Source organism: Phyllostomus discolor, chromosome 3 (assembly GCF_004126475.2).
Source record: "Phyllostomus discolor isolate MPI-MPIP mPhyDis1 chromosome 3, mPhyDis1.pri.v3, whole genome shotgun sequence".
Classification (NCBI taxonomy): Eukaryota; Metazoa; Chordata; class Mammalia; order Chiroptera; family Phyllostomidae; genus Phyllostomus; species Phyllostomus discolor.
In genome coordinates, this window is record NC_040905.2 from 149915225 (window position 1) to 149937278 (window position 22054).

Sequence of the window (22054 nt, forward strand, 5' to 3'; positions counted from 1 at the left end):
AACGTTTCAGAAGTCACTTACTCCATTTGCCAATTTGGGCAGACTGACCTTGATTAATACTAGACAACTGGATAACTACTCAGAAAAGCTAGTGCTGTGGCTCCCAGTAGTGCAGGGGCGATCTGAGCTTCTATGTCCTGACACGCTGGTATCCGTGATGCAGATCATCATATGTAGAAGTAAGACATTTAAACATAAAGAGGTTTTTAATCAGAAAATACCTTCTTTTCTTCATTATCCCAACTTCTACATCTCCAGAGAATTAGAGACAAGCCTCATCATTTCATTATTACCCCTCCAAAGGAGCAGCGGTTCTAATACTGGATACACACTTAAATCATTTGGAAGAGCCTTTTTAAAATTATTGATGTCAGGGATCCAAACCTAGGGATTTTAATTTAACTGGTTTTCAGTGGGACCCAGGTATTTGCATTGACTTTTTAAAAAGCTTTCAGGTTGATTCTAAAGGATAGCAAAGGTTGAGAATCATGGCTATAGATGTATTGCCTATTTAGAGAACTGGAGAAAACTCTCAGTTCTTAAAATATCCTCCAACTATAATTAGTAGAAATTTAGAAAAATCTATAAAAACTTAATAATTTGGTAAATTCTCAAGAGCAGAACCTTGCCTTTTGGCAATTCATAGTTGATGTTCAATAAATACTTATTAAATGAATAAACAAAAATTGAGAAAATTCAGTCTTGAAAAGCTATGTGTTTCTGAGAATTTACCCATTTTTCTAGGTGATCTAATTTGTTGGCATATAATTGTTATAATAGTCCTTTGTAATCTTTCTGATTTCTTAGTTATCAATTGTGATGTTTCATCTTACAGTTCGGATTTTATTTATTTGTATCTCTTCTCTTTTTTTCTTAGGCTAGCCTGGGGTTTGTTAATTTTGTTTATCTTTTCAACTACCACCCTCCCCAATTCTAGTTTAGTTGATTTAAAACATTTTTTTAATCTCTATTTGATTTCTGCTCTAATTTTTATTATTTTCTTCCATATCCTGACTCTGGGATTTGTTTGCTCTTCTTTTCCTAGTTCAGACCAATAACACAGTAACAATAAGAAAATTGAAGCAGTAATCAAAACCCAACAACAACAAAAAGCTAGGACCTAATGGGTTCACTAATATGCTAAATATTAAAAAATAGCAATATTTCTTAAACTCTTTAAAAATACAAAAAGAGGAAACACTTACAAACTAATTTTATGAGACCAGTTTCACTCTGACAGACAAAGACACCATGAGAAAAGAAAACTGTAGGCCAATATCCCTAAAGAACACTGATGCAAAAAACTTTAATAAAATCCTAGCAAACTGAATTCAACATCGCATTAAAAGAATTATACACCATGACCAAACAGGATTTATCCCAGTGATGCAAGGACAATACAACACATGCAAATCAGTCAATCTGTTACACCACATTAGCAGACTGAAAGATAAAACACACTCGATTGTCTCACTAGATTCAGAAAAAGCAGCTGACAAAATTCAATATCCATTTATGACTAAATAAATAAACTCTGAACAACATAAGTATAAAAGGAACTTAGCTCAACACAATAAAAGCTAGATGTGAAAAGTCCACAGCTAACATCATAATCACTGGGGGGAAACCAAAAGCTTTTCTCTAATATCCATTACAAGCAAAGAGGCCCACTACTAGTACTTCTATTTAACATAGTACCAGAGAATTACACAAGAAAAAGGATTAAGTGCTATAAAAATCGAAAAGAAAAAAATAAAATGATCTCTGTAGATGACATGATCATATATAAAAAACCAAAATGATTCAACAACAACAAAACACTTGTTAGAACTAATAAATGAATTCAGTAAAGTTGCTGGGTAAAAAAATTAACATTAAAAAGTTGGTGACATTCCTATATTCTAAAAACAAACTACCTGAAAAGGATATTAAGAAAGCAATTTCATTTATAATTGCATCAAAAAATTAAATACTTAGAAATAAACTTAACCAGTGAGGTAGAAGATATATTATACCCTGAAAACTATAAAACATTAATGAAGGAAATTAAAGAAGATACAGGTAGCTAGAAATAGATACCATGTTCATGGATTGGAAGAGTTAATATTGTTAAAATGTCCACACTCTCAAAGTGATCTACAGATTCAATGCACTTTCTATCAAAAATACCAATGCCATTATGTACAGAAATAGAAAAAAAATCCTAAAATTCATACAGAATTTCAAAAGATCCCCAGTAGCCAAACCAATCCCAAAGAAGAAGAATAAAACTGGAGGCACCACACTTCCTAAGTGCAAAAGATACAAAGATATAGTATTAAAACAGCATGGTACTGCATAAAAACAGACATACAGATCAATGGAGCAGAACAGAGAATCCAGAAATATGTTTAGGTTAACTAATGTGTAACTGTTAAACATATCCAGAAATATGTTTAGGTTAAATATGTGTAACTGTTAACTAATCTTTGAAAAGGGTATCAAGAATTTATAACGTGAAAGGACAGCCTCTTCAATAAAGGTGTCAGGAAAACTAGATATCCACATGAAGAAGAATGAAATTGGGCCCTTATCTCACATCAAATACAAACAAACATGAAATAAAAATTAACGAGAGATTAACTGGATATAGTATATACTTTCATTTATTTGTTTTTGTCTCAATTTCTTTTTTCAATGTCTTACAGTTTTCTGAGTACAGGTCATTTACCTCCTTGGTTAAATTTACTGCTAGATACCTTATTTTTTTGTTATTGTTACAATAGTAGATGAAATTTTGTTTCTCTTTTGGATAGTTCATTATTGGTGTATAGAAATGCCAGTGATATCTGAATATTAATTTTGTATCCTGCTACTTTGCTGACTTCATTTATTAGATCTAGTAGTTTTTTGTGTTTTTTTTTTTTGTGGAGTGTTTGGGGTTTTCTATGTACAGTATTATGTCATCTGTAAATAATGACAGTTTTACTTATTCCTTTCCGATTTAGTGCCCTTTATTTCTTCTTCTTGTATGATTGTCATGGCTAGGACTTCCGGTACTACTGGTGCAGCCACTGTGGAAAACAGTATGGAATTTCCTCAAAAAATTAAAAATGAAACTGCCTTTTGACCTAGTAATCCGCTTCTGGGAATATATCCTATGAATCCCAAAATGCTAATCAGAAAGAATATATACCCCTATGTTCATAGCAGCATTATGTACAATAACCAAGATATGGGAACAGCCCAAGTGTCCATCAGTAGATGAATGGATAAAAAAACTGTGGTACATTTACACAATGGAATAATACATGGCTATAAAATAAGATGGAACTTTTAACTTTTGCGACAGCATGGATAGACCTGGAGATTATTACGCTAAGTGAAACAAGACAGTCAGAGAAAGAAAAATACCATATGATCTCACTTATATATGGAATCTAAAGAGCAAAATTGATGAACAAAATAGAAACAGAGGCGTGGATACATGGAACAGACTGATAGCTGTTAGAGGGGTGGGGGGGTACAGAATGAAAGAAGGAAAGGAGATTAGCCAAAGAACATATATGCATAACCCATGGACATGGACAACAGTGTGGTGATGGCCAGAGGGAAGCGGGGGCTGGGAGGAGGTGGGCTAATGGGGGAAAATGGGGATATCTCTAACAGTGCAATAATAAAAATAATGAAAAAAAGATTAAATGGAAGCACTCAAGCTGTGAAACTACCAGAAGGAAACATGGAAAAAACTTCTTGGCATTGGTCTTAGCAATGATTTTTTTTTGTCATTACACTAAAAGCATAGGCAGCAAAAGTACAACAGGAAACATTTGCAGAGTGAAAAGACAACCTATATAATGGAAGAAAATATTTGCAAGCCATACATATGATAAAGGCTTAATATCCAAAATATGAAAGAAACTCCTACAACTCAATGGTTAAATTTTCAGTGGTTGAAAACTCAAATATTCCAATGAAAAAAAGCCTAAGGACCTGACTAGATATTTCCCAAATGTGACATACAGATGGCCAATACACACATGAAAAGGTGCACAACATCACTAATCATCAGGGAAGTGCAAGTCAAAGCCACAGTGAGATATCAGCTCATGCCTGTTAGAATGGCTACTGTAAAAGAGACCAAAGGTAATGTGTTAGCAATAATGTAGAGAAAAGTGAAACTTTGCACACTGTGGGTGGAAATATAAATTTGTAAAGCCATATGGAAAAGAGTACTGAAGTTCTCCCACCCCAAACTAAAAACTACGTGATCCAGAAACTTCACTGCAGCATTATGCATAATTGCCAAGACATGGAAATAACTTAAATGCACCTTGACAACAAATGAGTGAATAAAGAATAGTTGGTGTGTGTGTGGGGTGGGGAGAGACAGAGAGAAATGGAATATTATTTAGTCTTAACAAAAAAGAAAATACTGCCATTTGTGATAACATGGAGGAACCTAGAGAACATCATGGTAAATGAAATAAGCCAGACACAAAAAGACAAATACAGCATAATCTCACTTGTATGAAGAATCTAAAATTGTGAAACTCATAGAAGAAGAAAGTGGAATGGTGGTTTGCCAGGAACAGAGGAGAGGGGAAATGAGGAGATGCTGGTGAAAGGCTATCAAGGTTCAGTTGTATAAGATGAAAGAGTTCTGGATATGTAATATATAGCCTAGTGATAATAGTTAATGACACCATTGTATACTTGAAATTTGCTAAGAAAATAGATTTTAAATTAAATCTTTTCATTACACACTCAAACACAGAAACTATGCAGAGATGATAAATTATTTAGCTTGATCATGGTGATCTTTTCACAATGTATACACATATCAAAGCATCAAGTTATATGCCCTATATATAATTTTTACATTTCTAAGATATCTCAATAAGCAGTAAAATGAAAAAAAATGGAGAAATAAAAACTTCAGAAAGGCAATTGTATTAACCAAATAAGGAATTTTTAAACAAACAGAAAAAGACAGCCAAGAGTTACAAATTCCCAATATGGCCACTAAAGATTATGGACACCAAACACATTTTTCAACCATCTTTCATTCCAACACACAGGTTCATTGGCTAAACCAAGCCATAAATTGGTCCCAAACATTCAGTCATTGGCTTTAGTGGATTCTTCTCCTTGAAAGGAGATTAGATCTTGGAACAAAACATTCCTCTAAGATATATGACCTGGAATATTAGAAGTCCCTGTAATACATTTAGACTAGGCTTTGACCCAAAAAGTAAAAGGAAGGCAACCGCAAACTCTCAAACATAAATCCCAAAATGTGAACTCTCCTTTAACACAATGAAAAGACCACCTCATATAAAAGACATGAGTAGTCAGACCCACTCTGAACTTGTATATCTTTCCTTTAAACAAAAACTCAAACATTTCCAAGGAAAACAAGGTTGATAACATGCAATACTAGATGAAGAAAAACAGATAAATCTTGCTTTGGGGCTCACTTGAAGTGAAAGTTCTAAAACGTCTTAAAACAAGTTCTGTGAGCCTTAATTAGATGTTATGATAGAGATGACATAATTTTAAAAGAAAAAAAGTTTGTTTAATAAGCTAAATCTTAACATTAAAACTTTTCTTTTGGTATTTATCATTATATGGTATAGAAATTAATTGTTGACTAAAGTTTAGATTAGTGTTAAGTATCAGTATTTTTAGGGGAGAAAAATTATGTGCAATAAAAAAAAATCAGAGATTTTAGCTCACTTTCCCTTAGCTGAATTATTATAAAATGAGATGGTTAGAATGATCTTTCTTACACCTGTGAGATGAAACTCCTTAAGGTTATTTTAATTTTTCTGTGTTTATATCAACACCACTGTGGCAGCCATATCTCTTTGGAATAATATCATAATCTTACTTTATTAAGGCACCTTCATAGTATGATAAGTTTATCTTTGTTTATCTAATAATTATATTCAACTCAAAAATTTTACTTAATTCAAAATTTATTAACTTTATAAAAGTGCTTTCATTTTTTTCTAGGTAGGTGTTTTTTTGCTCTTTGGATATATGTAAACTTGACAAGCCCTTCATTTAATCCATTGGGATTTAACAAAATATTTATATTTTTAATGTACTAATTAATCTATTAATCCATACTATTAACTAACCTGCAGATTAATTTGGCATTTCAGAAAACAGAAAATCTTCTTCAGCCACCAAGGCAATGGCTGACATCACATTTAAGAGCCTGCAGCGACCTGACCCACTGCCATTTCAGATAAGGAGCAGTTTCTCCTTTTGACCTCGGTCTTGGCATAGCTCTACAACAGTGGCATATGTCACATTAAAGCACACTGTACTTAAGTGCCTTATGCATCTGGAACTCCTTATGGGCAAAAATAAATTAACTGTTGGAGACAAACCTAGAGGTCTCAGAGACAGATCTTTAGTATCAAATTTTTAAAAATATTCTTAAGTAATTTAGGTTGGAAAAGGATAGTTTCTACTAAACACACACTAGATAGGTCAACTAGAAATATTAATTTCCTAAAACTATTATTTTAGAATATTTAGTGGCAAAGGTGAAGAGTTAGAAAGAGAAGAAGCAGTTTTTCAGGTAGTGGGTACATTATTTAATTCACTTGAAATAAAGAACCATCATAAAGTACAAGTAGGTATAGTCTGTTTTCTATTTGGGAAAAAATAAAAGCAGACATTACGTACCACTTAGTGATACAAGATTAGCAATAGTTGCATTAGCAGAGTTATGTAATAAAATATAATGTTACAGAACTTAGTAAACATTAAAGAAAAAAAGTTTGTACAGTGCCTTCCTTCAGTGCTCAAACCAAGATTGTAGGTAAAGACAATTATTGATGCTCCAATACTAGAAATTGGGAAAATCAAGTACTGCTTACTTTCTGTGAACCTCAGAAAAAAAGGATGGGGAGAAGTCAAGGAAAGAGTCAGTAACTCCCTGGACCAGTGTGTTTTTCCCAGCATCCAGCACTGCCTGCTGAGAATGAAGGATTTAACATCTAATGCTTGTCTGTATTTTCACTTTGCTTCGCCTCCACTGTTTTTCAATCCTTGTATCCATCAAAGAATCAGTCAAAGATGTTCTCCAATCAGGTTAACCAAGCCTCCTTACAAGCTCCTAATCCATCAGGAAACATAACTAACTCCAGAAGTTGAATTGTTATCTCTTCAATCAAATTTGGGCATTTTAACACTCTTTATAGTTCTATCATGTTGGAAATAGAATAATTATTATCTGATAGACTTAAAAATATCAGGCCTAATGTGACCTAAGGCAGCATATGACCAGGACTAAGAAATTGGTCTGGCAGGTTCATTCAGCAGGTGAATGGGGTTTATTTGGGCCAAATTTGAATGCTTGCTATTAGACTACCACACACATCCTGATCACCTGTGGGGTTCTAAGGACACACACGTTCATAGCCTCTGATCTTTCCCAAGAGTATAAGGTGACTGAATTAAATTCAGATACCTAAATCTGCAGTTCAGGGATGAGGGGAACCCATTAAGTTCATTAGTCATTAAAAATAAATAAGAGAGTCATAGAAGACCATTGATAGTAGATTGCAAAAATGATGCCAGCTCTTCACCTTCCCTACATGGCATGCTTTTCCATGTAACAATTTGCTTTCTCACTTTGACTCTAGGGTTGGCCAAATGACTTCCTTTGGCCAATGTACATTTTTATAGAATCATGAGAGGATTTTTTTTATCTGTGTCTCAGAATATGTTTTGGCACCCTTCTTCAATAGGGTTGTGTTGTAAGGTCAGTGTATGCTCAGTTGTACTATTCTGATTCTCTTGAGAAAAATGACACATCCATATTTTACCATGTATAATGCACATTTTTGCCCAAATTTTTGAGGGAAAAATTAGGATGTGCATTATACATGGGTATAATAATCCTGTGTATTATGCATACAAAAATGTGGGTGTGTGTCATACATGACAAAATATGGTATTTCAGTTCAGCTATTCAGTCTCTTCTTTTTTTTAAATCCTCACCAGAGGATATGTGTATTGATTTTTAGAGAGAGAGGAAAGAAAGTAGGGGAAGAGAGAGGGAGAGAAACATCAATGGATCAGTCACCTCCCTACATGCCCTGACTGGGGATTAAACTCACACCACAGATATGTGCCCTGATGATCAGGATTGAACCCACAACCTCTGGTGTAAAGGATGATGCTCCAACCAACTGAGCCACCTGCCCAGGGCTCAGTCTGTTTTAATTCTTCTTTATCTTCTCACTGGATTTGGAAATGCCCTCTGTTTGGAAGCTTCCCTCCTTCATCAAGTCCCTAAAGAAATGGGTGGATCACCCCTCTCCCCGTCTTTTAGCTTTCTTTCCAGCCCAGTATGTATATACTAAATGTATTCGAAAGTCAATCAGGGACATGTATTCTATACATTTATACTTTGAGATTTATATACTATTTTGCAATTCATTATAAGTAGATGAAAACTGATATCTTCTATAGTATTATAATAAAATCTTAACAACTGGAGTCTTAATTTGCCATATCACAAAAACTGTATTTTTAAATTTCACACAACATCAATATTTGGTAAAATGCTGAATGACAGAATTTTACTTGTGATATTAATTTATTCCTTAAGTGGCTTCTCAGTCTCTCACTCAATAAAAGTTTCTCACAATGTAACATTCCTATCACTGAGCCAACATGAAGGTTCCCATGCATTTCTTACTAGTTTTGTGAGACACATGTTTTGGCTCATCCCTAAAGAACACTCAAGCATGCTAATTTAAGAAAACTGCATAATAGGAACATTCCAGTTTTGTACATTTTGGCTTTACTGATGTATGTTTATTATCAGTTATGCCTCAGAGTGCTATCACCACATAGCATCATGTAATGCAGATTTAGGAAGTTTGTGATGTTTAAGATTAAGAGAACAGGTGAAACATACAAATGAAAGGCCTATTCTCCCTTATCAGCTCAGGGATCTGGTTTGATATGAAGCTGCCTTCCAAAGATGATAAACAAACTTGAATACAATCCAATACACCCATCCTCAGTGCAGACCCAAACACTGCAATAGCTAAATACCAGAATCACTCTAGTTTCTTGCAAGATATGCCCTCTGGCCGTTTCCCTGGGGTACGCCACTTCCATTGAGACCTGTGTCTGGAACCAGAACAGTCTGAAGTTATCAATGGATTCCATGAAGAAACATCTATTGAGCTCCTAGTATCTGTCAGACCATGTAGGCCCTGGGGATACAGAAGGCATAAGACTCAGACCCTCATTTCAAGAAATTGTCACTTTTATTAGAATAAGTTGACATTTTCCTGAATATACATCTCACCACTTTCTGCTCTTTATGAAAAGTCTATAATAATCAGAGGTATACCTTGTTTCCTTCTTTCTTTTCATGTTTTATAATACGAATAATTTTGACCAAACCTTTTACTTGCAAGGTCAAATAAAATCTTTTATTAAAAATATTACTTGGGGACTGCCAGCCAAGATGGAGGCATAGGTAGATACACTTTGCCTCTTTGCACAACCAAAAGAAAGACAACAAATTTAAAAACAGAAAACAACCAGACCTGCCAGAAAATAGAACTGCATGGGAGTCCAACAACCAGGGAATTAAAGAAGAAACTTTCATCCAGTCTGGTAGGAGGGATAGAGAGGACTCCCAGCAAGGCAGCAGCTGGTGGACCAGGTGAGGCAGTGGCTGGCAGACTTAGCAGTCTCACATTTGCATGTGGATAAACCAAGAAGAACAACTGGGGAGTGACACAGACCACACGACCCAGGGTTCCAGTGTGAGGAAATAAAGCCTCAAAACCTGTGACTGAAATCCTGTGGGTGTTGAGGCAGTAGGAGAAACTCCCAGTCTCATAAGAGAGTTTGTTGGAGAGATTCACAGGGTCCTAGAACAGACACAAACCCACCCACCTGAGAATAACCACCAGAAGAGCCCAATTTGCTTGTGGGTATTGGGGAATTGACTGAAAGCCAACTGAGAGCTGAACAAGTGGCATTGTTCCCTCTCTGACACCCCTCCACATATAACACCACAACACAGTGACCTGGGTGGCCTTGCCCTGGTGAACATCTAAGACTCCATCCATTACTACATAACACGCCCACTGAGACAAAAAAATATGGCCCAAATGAGAAAACAGATCAAAGCTCCAGAAAAAATACAACTAAGCAACGAAGAGATAGCCAACCTATCAGATGCAGAGTTTAAAGCACTAGTAATCAGGATGCTCACAGAAACAGTTGAGTATGGTTGCAAAATAGAGGAAAAAGTGAAGGTTATGAAAAGTGAAATAAAGGAAATGTACAAGGAACCAACAGTGACAAGAAGGAAACTGGGACTCAAATCAACTGTTTGGACCTGAAGGAAGAAAGAAACAGCCAAACAGAACAGAATGAAGAAACAAGAAATCAAAAAAATGAGGAAAGGCTTATGAACCTCTGGCAACTTTAAATGTTCCAACATCCAAATCATAAGGGTACCAGAAGGAGAAGAGGAAGAGCAAGAAATTGAAAACTTATTTGAAAATATAATGAGGGAGAACTTCCCTAATCTGGCAAAGGGAAATAGACTTCTAGGAAGTCCAGGAAGCTCAGAGAGTCCCAAAGAAGTTGGACCCAAGGAAGCACACACTGAGGCACATCATAATTATATTACACAAGATTAAAGATAAGGAGAGAACCTTAAAAGCAGCAAGAGAAAAGAAAACAGTTATCTACAAAGGAGTTCCCATAAGACTATCAGACGATTTCTCAAAAGAAATCTTGCAGGCAAGAAGGGGCTGGAAAGAAGTATTCAAAGTCATGAAAGGCAAGGACCTACATCCAAAATTGCTCTATCCAGCAAAGCTTCCATTTAGAGTGGAAGGGCAAATAAAGTGCTTCCCAGATAAGGTCAAGTAAAGGAGTTCATCATCACCAAGCCCTTATTATATGAAATGTTAAATGAACCTTTCTAAGAAAAAGAAGATAGAAAACCTATATAGTAAAATGACAACAAACTCACAACTATCAGCAATTGAACCTAAAAAAACAAAAACAAAGCAAGCAAACAACTGGAACAGGAACAGAATCACATAAATGATGATCACATGGAGGGTTATCAGCGGGGGGGGAGGAGAAGGGGGAAAGGTACGGAGAATAAGAAGCATAAATGGCAGGTACAAAATAGACAGGGGGAGGTTAACAATAGTATGGGAAATGGAGAAGCCAAAGAACTTATATGTATGACCCATGGACATGAACAAAGGTGGGGAAATGTTGGTGGGAGTTGGGGTACAGGGCAGAAGGGAATAAAGGGAAGAAAAGATGGGACAACTGTAATAGCATAATCAATAAAAATATTTAAAAAAATAAGAAGTATTACCCAAGTACTTAATTTTTACAGTTTGGAGAAAACTCGAGTCATAGATCACACAACTGAAGAAGCAGTTATGAATTATTATTGTGAGTAAAGACTTTCCATTCTGACACCTCAGGCCTTTCCCTTTCAACTTAGAATCCATTAACCACTCTTTCACCTTCATCATTACTCTTACTATTCATGCACTGATTCCCACTCCATGTCTACTCTTCAAAACCTTCTTATAGTCAGAATTTATCCTTCATTAAAATAAATTATCTTAGGGACTTCTGGCCATTACAACAGCCAAAAAATGAAACCAATATACCAATCATTTGCAAATGTTTTGGTAACATTGAAATTCAACATAAACAATATGCTATTAATGCTCATGTTATTATTATTGTCATCATAATTGTTAAGACAGTTATATTATGTAGCTAAGGCTACTAGATCCATTTCTATTAATAAATTCTCCTTCCAGTGCTAACATGAACACATAACAAAATTTGCTTGTTAAAAGGGGTAAATTCAATATTGCTTATTATATGAGTATAAAATACCTAACTGGAGATGTACATATTTAATTATTTGTACCTTCCTTTCTTTCCATCATCTGGGTTTGTCTGCAAAAAAAAATGCTCTGCATAACCCCAACTACGAGAGTGGGTCTTCAACCTGCTATGTGCGGGCCCTATGAAAGCCCCTGGTAGCTACAGGACTTACCTGCTGCTGAGACAGCGTCTTAGTGAGTAGGAGGCCCCTCCACCGCAGGTGCGTGAACACTCACTCCATGGGCCCCAGGCATCCCACAGGCTGTCCCTGTCCTCCTCAGAGCGTGTTGTCCTGGAGCTCTGTGAGAAACAAGAGGATGGTCAGTATCATGTCCCCAATGAACCTTGAAACACACATCCTAAAATGTTGATGGTGTGTATGTTTGTACATGGTAGGCTTTGGGAGAATGAAAGCATTCATCAGATTCTTTCTAATTTAATAACGTATACATGTGTGGGGAGAAGAATATTTGAGCTCAAGGATCCTGGACCACGACTGACGGTGGCAAGGGATTGCACCAGTAGAGCAAATGGGAAGGGGGGCAAAGATAGAACTCTGGATTGGTGGAAGGTAAATTGCAATGAAGTCACCATTTTCCCCAGAGTTCATGAGTCTACTCTTCATCTCTGTGAAGGAAGAAGCTGCTCTCAGAGATGTTCCTTTTCTGAGAAAATTGGTGCGTGCATACCAGTATGGCTTTCTAGAACAACAATTTATGCAACTGACAATTTTTTTAATCTTCACCCGAGGGTATGTTTATTGATTTGAGAGAGAGAGGAAGGAAAAGGGAGGGAGAGAGAGGGACAGAGAGAGAAATATCAATGTGAAAGTAAAACATCAATCAGTTGCCTCTTGCACCTGTCCCCAAATGGGGACCAAACTTATAACCTAGGTATATTCCCTGACTGGGAAAGGAACCCCACAACCTTTTGGTGTACAGGACAACATTCCAACAAAATAAGCCCCCCAGCCAGGGCACAATTGACAATATTTAAATGAAGCAATATTGTTCCCAGTTTTCAGGTTTGTTCATTAGAATAGCTGCATGAAGTAACTTTAGTAGATATTGACTTTAGACAGATCAACATCTTATTATCGACAGGCTTCATAGTGAAAACTGCAAATGCTGTGAGGAGAGTTGTTGCGTACAGGCCTAATCTGCACTTCACACTTCGCACACGGAAGAGCCAAAGAAAAACCTTGTGCCACAGTTAATAGAACAGGCTTTGGAATTAGAAACTATCTGGTTTGGGTATGGATTCTGTTTGTTACTATGTGTCCTTGAACAATTACCTTAATACTGCCTTACACTTCAATTCTCTTTCTATAAAATGGAGATAATGTTTTAATTACACTACCTCACATGCACACACATACACACATACCATATAGGAGGATTAGCTAAATGCACTTGGCCTAGGACTAGTTCCAGACTAAAACAATAATAAGTATTATCTATAATTACTATGTTGTTATAAATTGAGAATATATCATATAGGTATTTATATAGTTATACTTGTCTGTTGAGCTGTAATAACAAAATACCAGACTTGTAGCTGAAAAACAACAGAAATTAGTTTTCTCACAGTTCTCTGTGCCAGAAGTTCAAGATATTAGGGTGCCATCATGGTTAGTTCCTGCTGAGAGTGCCCCCCCACCCACCCAGGGCTGCAGATGGCTGCCTTCTCACTGTGTGCTCACATGAGCTCCACTTTGAGTTAGCAGGAAAGAGGGGGAGCAAACACTGGTGTCTCTTCTGATAAGGGCACTAATCCCATCACAAGGGCCCGCCCTCATGACCTCATCTAAACCAAATTACCTCTCAAAGGCTCCATCTCCAAATATTATCATATTGAGAATTAAGACTTTGACGTATGAATGAGGTGTGGAAAGGGAGACACAATTCACCCATAGCAACAGTTCTATAAATAGCTAATATAAATTGTGGCTAAATTATTTTACTGAATAAGCCAAATGTGATATCTAAACATTAAAGGTGGTATTTTCTCATGCCAATCAAAGACATACATATGACAAGTCGTAAAATTCCAAAACTAATAAAGTTTATAAAAAACAAACCATTAAGAAAATGCACATGTTAGGCAATACGACAATTTCATGTTCAGTTTTTTCCCTGAAGAGAGAGCACAGGCAATGTGGGATCCTGGGAATGCATGGGACAGGGAGAGATGGAAGAGTAGCCTCTTACAAAATATGTGAAAACTTGCAATGATGTAAGGCAAGTCACCAGTATATAGAAGGCTCACAAACAGTAGCTCTTACTAGCCTTTTTAAATTACTTTCTCATGCCCATCCTAGTCATACTTAGGGTAGCATCACTGAAGCAGGAGGGATCTCTGGAAAAGAAAATAACACACTCTTGTCCCCAGGAAACTATTTATTTTGCACTAGTAAATTCTTTAAAAAAATTTTTTTAAAGATTTTTTTATTGATCTGGTTGGCGTAGCTCAGTGGATTGAGCATGGGCTGTGAACCAAAGCATCACAGGTTCGATTCCCAGTCTGGGCACATGCCTGGATTGCAGGCCACGTCCCCCAGCAACCACACATTGATGTTTCTCTCACTCCCTTTCTCTTTCCCTTCGCCTCTCTAAAAATAAATAAATAAAATCTTTTTTTAATTTATTTTTAGAGAGAGGGGAAGGAAGGGAGAGAGGGAGAAACATCAATGTGTGGTTGCTTCTCAAGTGCACCCTGATGGGGACCTGGCCTGAGACCCAGGCATGTGCCCTGACTGGGGGGGGTTGAACTGGCAACCCTTTGGTTTGCTGGCCAGCACTCAATTCACTGAGCCACTCCAGCCAGGGCCAATAGATTCTTTATAAATCAGTTGCTATTGGGCTTTACAAATCAGTTGTCAAACTGATGAATTCTTGGAAGTTTTGAAACTAGTACAAATTAAGTCAGAAACCTGGCCTTCAAGTGCTGTATCAAGGTTGGCTAATTGGTGCATGCTGTATTGAGATTCTTCAGCCATTTGAAAGGGAAGTGGGATAGATAGTGGTTGAGAGCAGAGGGTGTGGGCCTACTCAGCCTGAGGTAGAATATTGACTCCAGAGTGCCCTAGCTGAGATCTCTTTATAATTCAGGTTTTTTTCATGAAATGTGGATAATAAAGATGCCAACATCACTGAGACATTATGAGGATTAAAATATTTAATATATAAAAAGCATAGAAGGTGTAAAAATCCAAATGTCCATGGATGGGTAAATGAATAAACAAATTGTGGTATATACATATAAAAGAATATTATTCAGCCTTAAAAAGGAAGGAAATTCTTACACATACTCCAACATGATTGAAGTTTTGAGGACGTTATGCTAAGTGAAGTAACCCTGACACGAAGGGACGAAGATTGTATGACTCCAGCTGTATGAGGTACCTAGAGCAGTCAACTTCACAGACAGGGAGTAGAATGGTGGTTGCTAGGGGCTGGAGAAAGGGAGGAAAGGGGACAGACACACAGAGTTTCAGTTCCAGAAGATGAAAATAATTCTGGAGAGAGAAGGGCTTGGTGGTTGCACAATAATGTGAATGTACTTAATGCCACTGAACAATACACAAGTGATTAAAAAATGGTAAATTTAATGTCATGCATATTATACCACTATAAAAAAGTAAATACATACATTTTAAAAAGCTCATAGGGACTAAATAATAAACGCTGTATAAGCATTGACTATAATTATCATTAACATTTTTATTTAAGTACTTATTTTTTAACTTTATTTTTATTGTTGACACTATTACAGATGTTCCCATTTTCCTCCCCTTTGCCCACTTCCACCCAGCCCCCACCCCCTTCCCTCTGGCCATCAACGCCCTGTTGTCTGTGTCTATGGTTTATGCATATATGATCTTTCACTAACCCCTTCATCTCCTTTCACCCAATCCTTCCTCTCCCATCCCTTCTCACAGCTGTCAGTCTGTTCCATGTGTCCATGCCCCTGTTTCTATTTTGTCAACTTACTTTGTTCCTTAGATTCCACATATAAGTGAGATCATATGGTATTTATCTTTCTTGGATTGGCTTATTTCACTTAACATAATAATTTTCAGGTCCATCCTGTTGTCGCAAAAGGTAAGATTTCCCTCCTTTTCACGGCCATGTGGTATTCCTTTGTGTAAATGCACCACAGCTTTTTTTTATCCACTCATCTACTAATAAGCTCTTGGGCTATTTCCAGATCCTGGCTATTGTAAATATCACTGCAATAAACATAGGGGTGCATATATTCTTTTAACTTGGTGTTTCTGAATTTTTAGGATATATTCCCAGAAGTAAGATCACTGGGTCGAAGACCATTTCATTTTAAAGTTTTTGGGGAAACTCCACAGTGGCTGTAGCTGCCTGCATTCCCACTAAGAGTGCTCTAAGTTCCCTTTTCTCCACATCCTCACCAGTATTTGTTTGTTGATTTACTGATGATAGCCTTTCTGGCAGGTGTGAGATGATACTTCATTTTGGTTTTTATTTGCATCTCCCTTATGATTAGCAACATTGTACATCTTTCTGTATGTCTATGGGTCATCTGTATGTCCTCTTGGGAGAAGTGTATATTCAGGTCCTTTGTTCATTTTTGAATTGGAATGTTTGTCTTCCTGGTGTTGAATTTTATAAGTTTCTTATATATTTTGGAAATTAAGCCCTTATCAGATGTATCACTGGCAAATATATGCTATTCCATTCAGTGGGTTCCCTTTTCATTTTGTTGATGGTTTCCTTATTAATATAATTTATAAACATATATGGGCTTTGAAAGGTTCCAGGAGATATAGAGGGAAGGCGCAAGTGCTTTTTTCTCCCTGCTGAGTTCAGTTGAGTCACTGAGCTTTTAAGGTATCACCTCCCTGTAAACACTGGCTTTCCCACAGCAATACCTCCCAGGAACCTGGTGCATTGGTTGGCCTGGTAACATGACCTGCCAGTAGGTTGAGGTGGCATTGAATGGGTAACAGAACACATTGGTTATTGCAAAGTCTGTCCTTTCTAAAGGAAGTATTTATTGAGTTTTTAGGATTAATAAAATCAATCTCTAATCATGGCAATGTGGGGCACTCTGTTTCTGGAGCTTAATTAAATAGACAAAAAGAAAAGCTCTTTGCCATTGAAGTATACCAAATCTCTTTCCCATACACCCATTAAATTATTCCTCAGATATTAAAAAAGTTTATAGTCCATCTCCTGACTCCCTTTCTGTTAGCACTGTGTGATTGGAAGATGATTCTGCTGAGCAAGTACTTGCCTGACACAGTACCTATTTGTGACAAACATATATTGTAAAGTACAATTTCCTTCATTTTATTACTTTAAATACAACTGAGTCCTGGCTGGTGTGGCTCAGTGGATTGAGTGCCAGCCTGTAAACCAAAGGGTCACTGCTGGTTCGATTCCTGGTCAGGGCACAAGCCTGCCTTGCAGCCCAGGTCCTTGGTTGGGGGCACGTGAGACACAACCACACACATATTGATGTTTCACTGCCTCTCTTTCTCCCTCCCTTCCCCTCTCTCTAAACATAAATAAATAAAATGTTAAAAAAACATTAAATACAACTGAGATAAAGACCAACATTGCAAATGCAGAAATTTGTAAAGAAATTAAAATGAACAAGATGAGTGATACTGTCCAATTACTACAACTGCAAAAAAAAAAAAAACAAAAAACCCCACATGAGGCACCCACATGTGAGCCTCATTTCCATGTGAGATAAGGACACCAGAAGGCCAAATCTTTGGGAGGTTTCTCTCTGACTGCTCTGTGGGTAAAATACTTAGGAAAAACGTATAATTGAGATTTTGTTTTTCTAGAGAACCAAACTGTTTCAAACACTGTGCTAAAGTTGCTTGAAATCTTTCATGCGCCTTATTTCAAGAGGCACTAAAATGGCTGAGGTGAGATGTCACTGCCTAAACATCTTACCACATCACAAGTTACAAGTTTCAACTCAACTAGGCATATCAAGTGCCCGTGTTTCTCTGAAAGAGATTGCACACTAACCAGAAGCAAGTCATGGACCCATTTCCCAAACTGGAGCAAACAATTCATTATAACTAAATCTATGGTTGATGTCAGAGAAAGTAAAGTGATTTTCCTCCTCTTTAAGTGTGACAGATTTTTACATCTATAACCCAGAATGACATTTCAGCAATGCCTTTTAGGTCATTGAAGACCTAAAAGTATATGCTTATTATGGTTTTTAAGAGGGCCTTCAATAGACAATGTTTGTGCCTGGTCCAGGTGGAACATACTCCTCTTCATTCTATAGTAGAATTTTTTAAAAGTGTAAATTCTTAATTGCACCAAGTAAGAGAAACTGAGGCAGAAGAAAATAACAAATGGATAATGAACTGTCTAAAAGCAATGATGATTCCTTTTGAATCCAAAATTCTAAAGTCTTCTAATATACCCAAGGCAGTATTTCTCTATTTAATTTCTATCACATAAATGTAATATTCTAATCTCAATATCTCAGAAACAAAGTCACAGGTGCTATAAAAACACAGTGATTAAAAGATCATCCCAGACCCCACTTTTAGAAATTCCAGTGACAGTGTCAAGGGAGGTGATGGTCCTGACCTATTAATTGACCAACAACAAAAAGTATCCATAAAATTCTGTATATAAGTCAATGTTTCATCAGCAGGAGGCATATCAGAAAAGGTCAAAACTGCATTTGATATTAAACTTGAGGGAAGAATCCATCATAAACCCCATTCTTAATGCAGCACTTAGTTTACTTCACAGCCATTGGAAGGGTTAAAATAGACACCCGGCAACTCTTTGAACCAGCGCATCAGAAATCCAGCAAACACTGAGAAGAAAATAAGGTCTGAGTCTTGGTCCTAAAATCCTATTAAAATTTAATTGAATACTATCCTTGAGTTACTCAATTTAGAAAAAGTCTAGCTATTTCTAGATCTTTAGTGCCACATGACGATCTTTGAATGTAGCACTGATGACAACTTCTAAATCAAGTATTTGTTAAAAGTCCTCAATCAACTCCCCAGTTCCATCCATCCATTGCTCCTGGTCAGGTAAGATTCTCTCTATACCTTAGTCAATGCCAATTGCATGCAATATACAGGCATGCCTTATTTTATTGCACTTTGCTTTATTGCACTTAACAGATGTTTTTGTTTTATTTTGCAGATTAAGGAAAAGATTCTCCACCAGCAAAAAGATTATGACTCACTTTATTGCCATACCTTCTTCACTGAGCTGGTCTGGATCTGAACCCGCAATATCTTTGAGATATGCCATAGACTGTGGCCACAGATCTTTAAATACCTTCTAGGAATATTAAAAGAGGATTAAAAGAACTTCTCTAAATCCATCAACCTCCGAATGGTGTCATTTTCTCACCATTACTGGCTTATCTAAACGTGGTTTTCATCTGATAGTTTTGTGGTTGATTTCAGAGCCAAATGCAGCAACTAAGTCTCAGATGATCAGCTTTAAGCCTGACAGCTACAAGTAGTTAAACACTTTGAGTAATCACGTGAAGCAATGGTTTGCCTGCATCTCACTGCCCAGCAGACACTTAACCTTAGAATGACCTCCTACAAACCACTTTATCCAGAAACCACTTTCACTAGAACCTGGACCGGTTATCTAGGACTTGTGAAAGAGGTTGTAGAATTAAGGACAAATTAGCAATAAAAAGACTCTAGAGTTATATTTCCTCTCTCTCACACACACACACATATACAGAGCACTTGGAAAATATTTTTTCCAAATGTTGTAACAAGAGGTCAAGCTACATAGAAGTAAATGAACATGAAAGTAGGTGCTGAGGAAATGGATGATATGTTTTGTAAAATTGAAATCATACAACAGATGAAGTTATATTATAAGCAAAGTGTTTTTCAGACATCAATAGATCCTCAAAGGTAGCAAAATGGGTTATGGGAAGAAGCAAAGCATGGTCCTTACTGTTTCAAGATCAGCAAGAAGGCACCTGAGCCTCTGTCTTTTCTCTTCTCCCAGACAGACAGCATTCGGCCTAAGCCATCTGGAGCTGTGCATGTGATGGCATGAAATGGATGTCACACGCTTCTAAATTAAAAAGAGGGGCAAGTCCTCCAGTGATGAGAGAACCGTGTTTCCTGCAGTGTGCCCATGCAAAGTGGAGAAATCTATTCACAGAAACATCCTGTCCACAGACCAAGCTTTCGAAATGAATTTACAGATTCCATTTGTTGCTCCCCTACACACATCAGGTCTCTATAAATCTTATCTATATCCTTGGCTTCTTTAACAACTTGGAATACTGGTTCTGCTGCCAACTATACGTAGTAGGGGTTGTGATTCCCTGCTCCTGAGAGTTTACAGACATTAAGCAGGACCTGGGCTCTTGTAAAAGTCCATTAGCTTTTTGATGTACTTTCTGGAAGAGCAGAGTATATGGATACTGAGGCATGAGCCTTCCCAGATATTTGCTGCTGGCTTTGCTGAGGAAATTCAGATCATCTGGTTCTTATCACAGCTGCACTGCTGGGGGATATGATGAACTGCCAGTGACACAGTGCACGATCTTTCAGAGGCCACTGCCTGAAGCCTGTCCCTTGCTACTGAGGAGAAAAGTCAATCCCATAACACCGTGTAAAAGCTCTTTGGGCACAGAAGGCCTCTGGGTACCTGTCTTCCTTTCCCTCTCACTGAGCCTTCACACACACGCACACATGGGCTCACCCTTTCACATTCCTGTCTGGGCACCTAATTAATGGGCACCTAAACCTGGAGGGCTGGCGATGGGGGAAAAATTCTGGGATTTACTAAGTATCCTTGTGCCAGGAAGTATGTAGAATTTATACGAATTATCATATCTAATAGTCACAAGGTCAAGTTAGAATTTTTCCCCCTATTTTACATATAACAGAAGTTGAACAGCTTGCATTATGATGCAGGAGGAAGAGCACAGACTTGGGAGCCAGACAGACTTACTAGTCATATACCAGTAAACTAGACTCAGGCACATTGTTAGGTCTCTTTGAGCTAGTTTCTTCATCTGTAAAATGGGAACATTGATACTTCTCTTACTAGGATGATTATAAAGATTAACTGAGAGAACACATGTAAAGTACCTGATATAGTTTCCAGCACATTAGTTATTCTCTCTCTCCCCTTATGCCACAAACACCGCTCCCTCCTTCCCAACTCACACAGCTAGTACTGATGGAGTCAGGTTTTCTACCCATATTTGACAATCTTTTGTGCTGCCTACCTTCAAATTTTGACTTTCCTTTCCATTTTAAACAGAATATGATTTTTAAAAATAGAACAATAACTAATGTTGCTGCTTTTTCTTTAAAAAATTACTTTGTTCAGAATTTTTTCCCAATCTAGGAGTAACACCTTGGACATGGAATTAAGACAGCTTCATAACTTTTTAGGAAACAAAAACCTGACTCTGCTCAATGTCAAATGTATCAGTGAGATTTTCATTTCAGAACTATAACTTGACTTTTTTTTTTTTTGTATTCTATCCAAGGACAAGCCTGGATTATAGCTCATCAAGGGAACTGCTGAGAAACCTCTGGGCATTTTAGAGAGCTCCACCAGAACATAATTTCACAGCCAGATGAATTAAAATCAATAATTGCTGATATGAGCAAAGATTAGTATGCAGGAAATTTGCAACTGCTTATGGAATATTTTGAGTCAGCTTATCTCAAGGAAAGGCATAGTAAAATATTCTATCATTGTCAGTTTCTATTACTTTAAAACTATAAACTTAGCAAATAGAAATACTCTACTCTGTCGTAATACTAATAGAATATTAATATAAATATCACTGTATATTTTTTCTGAGAGATTTCAAACTCCAAGTTTGGATGAAAACATATATATACACACATACATACACATATGGCTAGGGACCTATACATACTTGTGTCGAGGGTATATATTACAGACTATCATCTATCATCTATCTTTCTATGTATCTACCTACCTAGTCTAGAAGATTTAGAGATTTTATACTAGAAATAGTTGTCAGCCTGTTTTTTCTTTTTCACCATAATAATTAGCTTTATAATAACAACAATAATAGCCAAGCTCATAAACCTTGGGGCTGCTCAATTAGAAGGCTGAAACTAGTAATTCCATTTCTTTTATGAAGGAAG

The 22054-nt window shown here is 36.9% G+C and overlaps 1 protein-coding gene across 3 annotated transcripts in view; it reads right to left on the reverse strand.

The window, feature by feature from the left end:
- The window catches only part of ADAMTSL1 (ADAMTS like 1), a 907410-nt gene that overhangs the window by 366549 nt on the left and 518807 nt on the right, over positions 1–22054 (reverse strand). For all 3 annotated transcript variants that reach the window (XM_036021558.1, XM_036021557.1, XM_028519737.2), the window contains one exon: positions 12080–12207. In XM_036021558.1, the coding sequence (XP_035877451.1) occupies positions 12080–12207 (128 nt within the window). The remainder of the gene's footprint in view (positions 1–12079; positions 12208–22054) is intronic.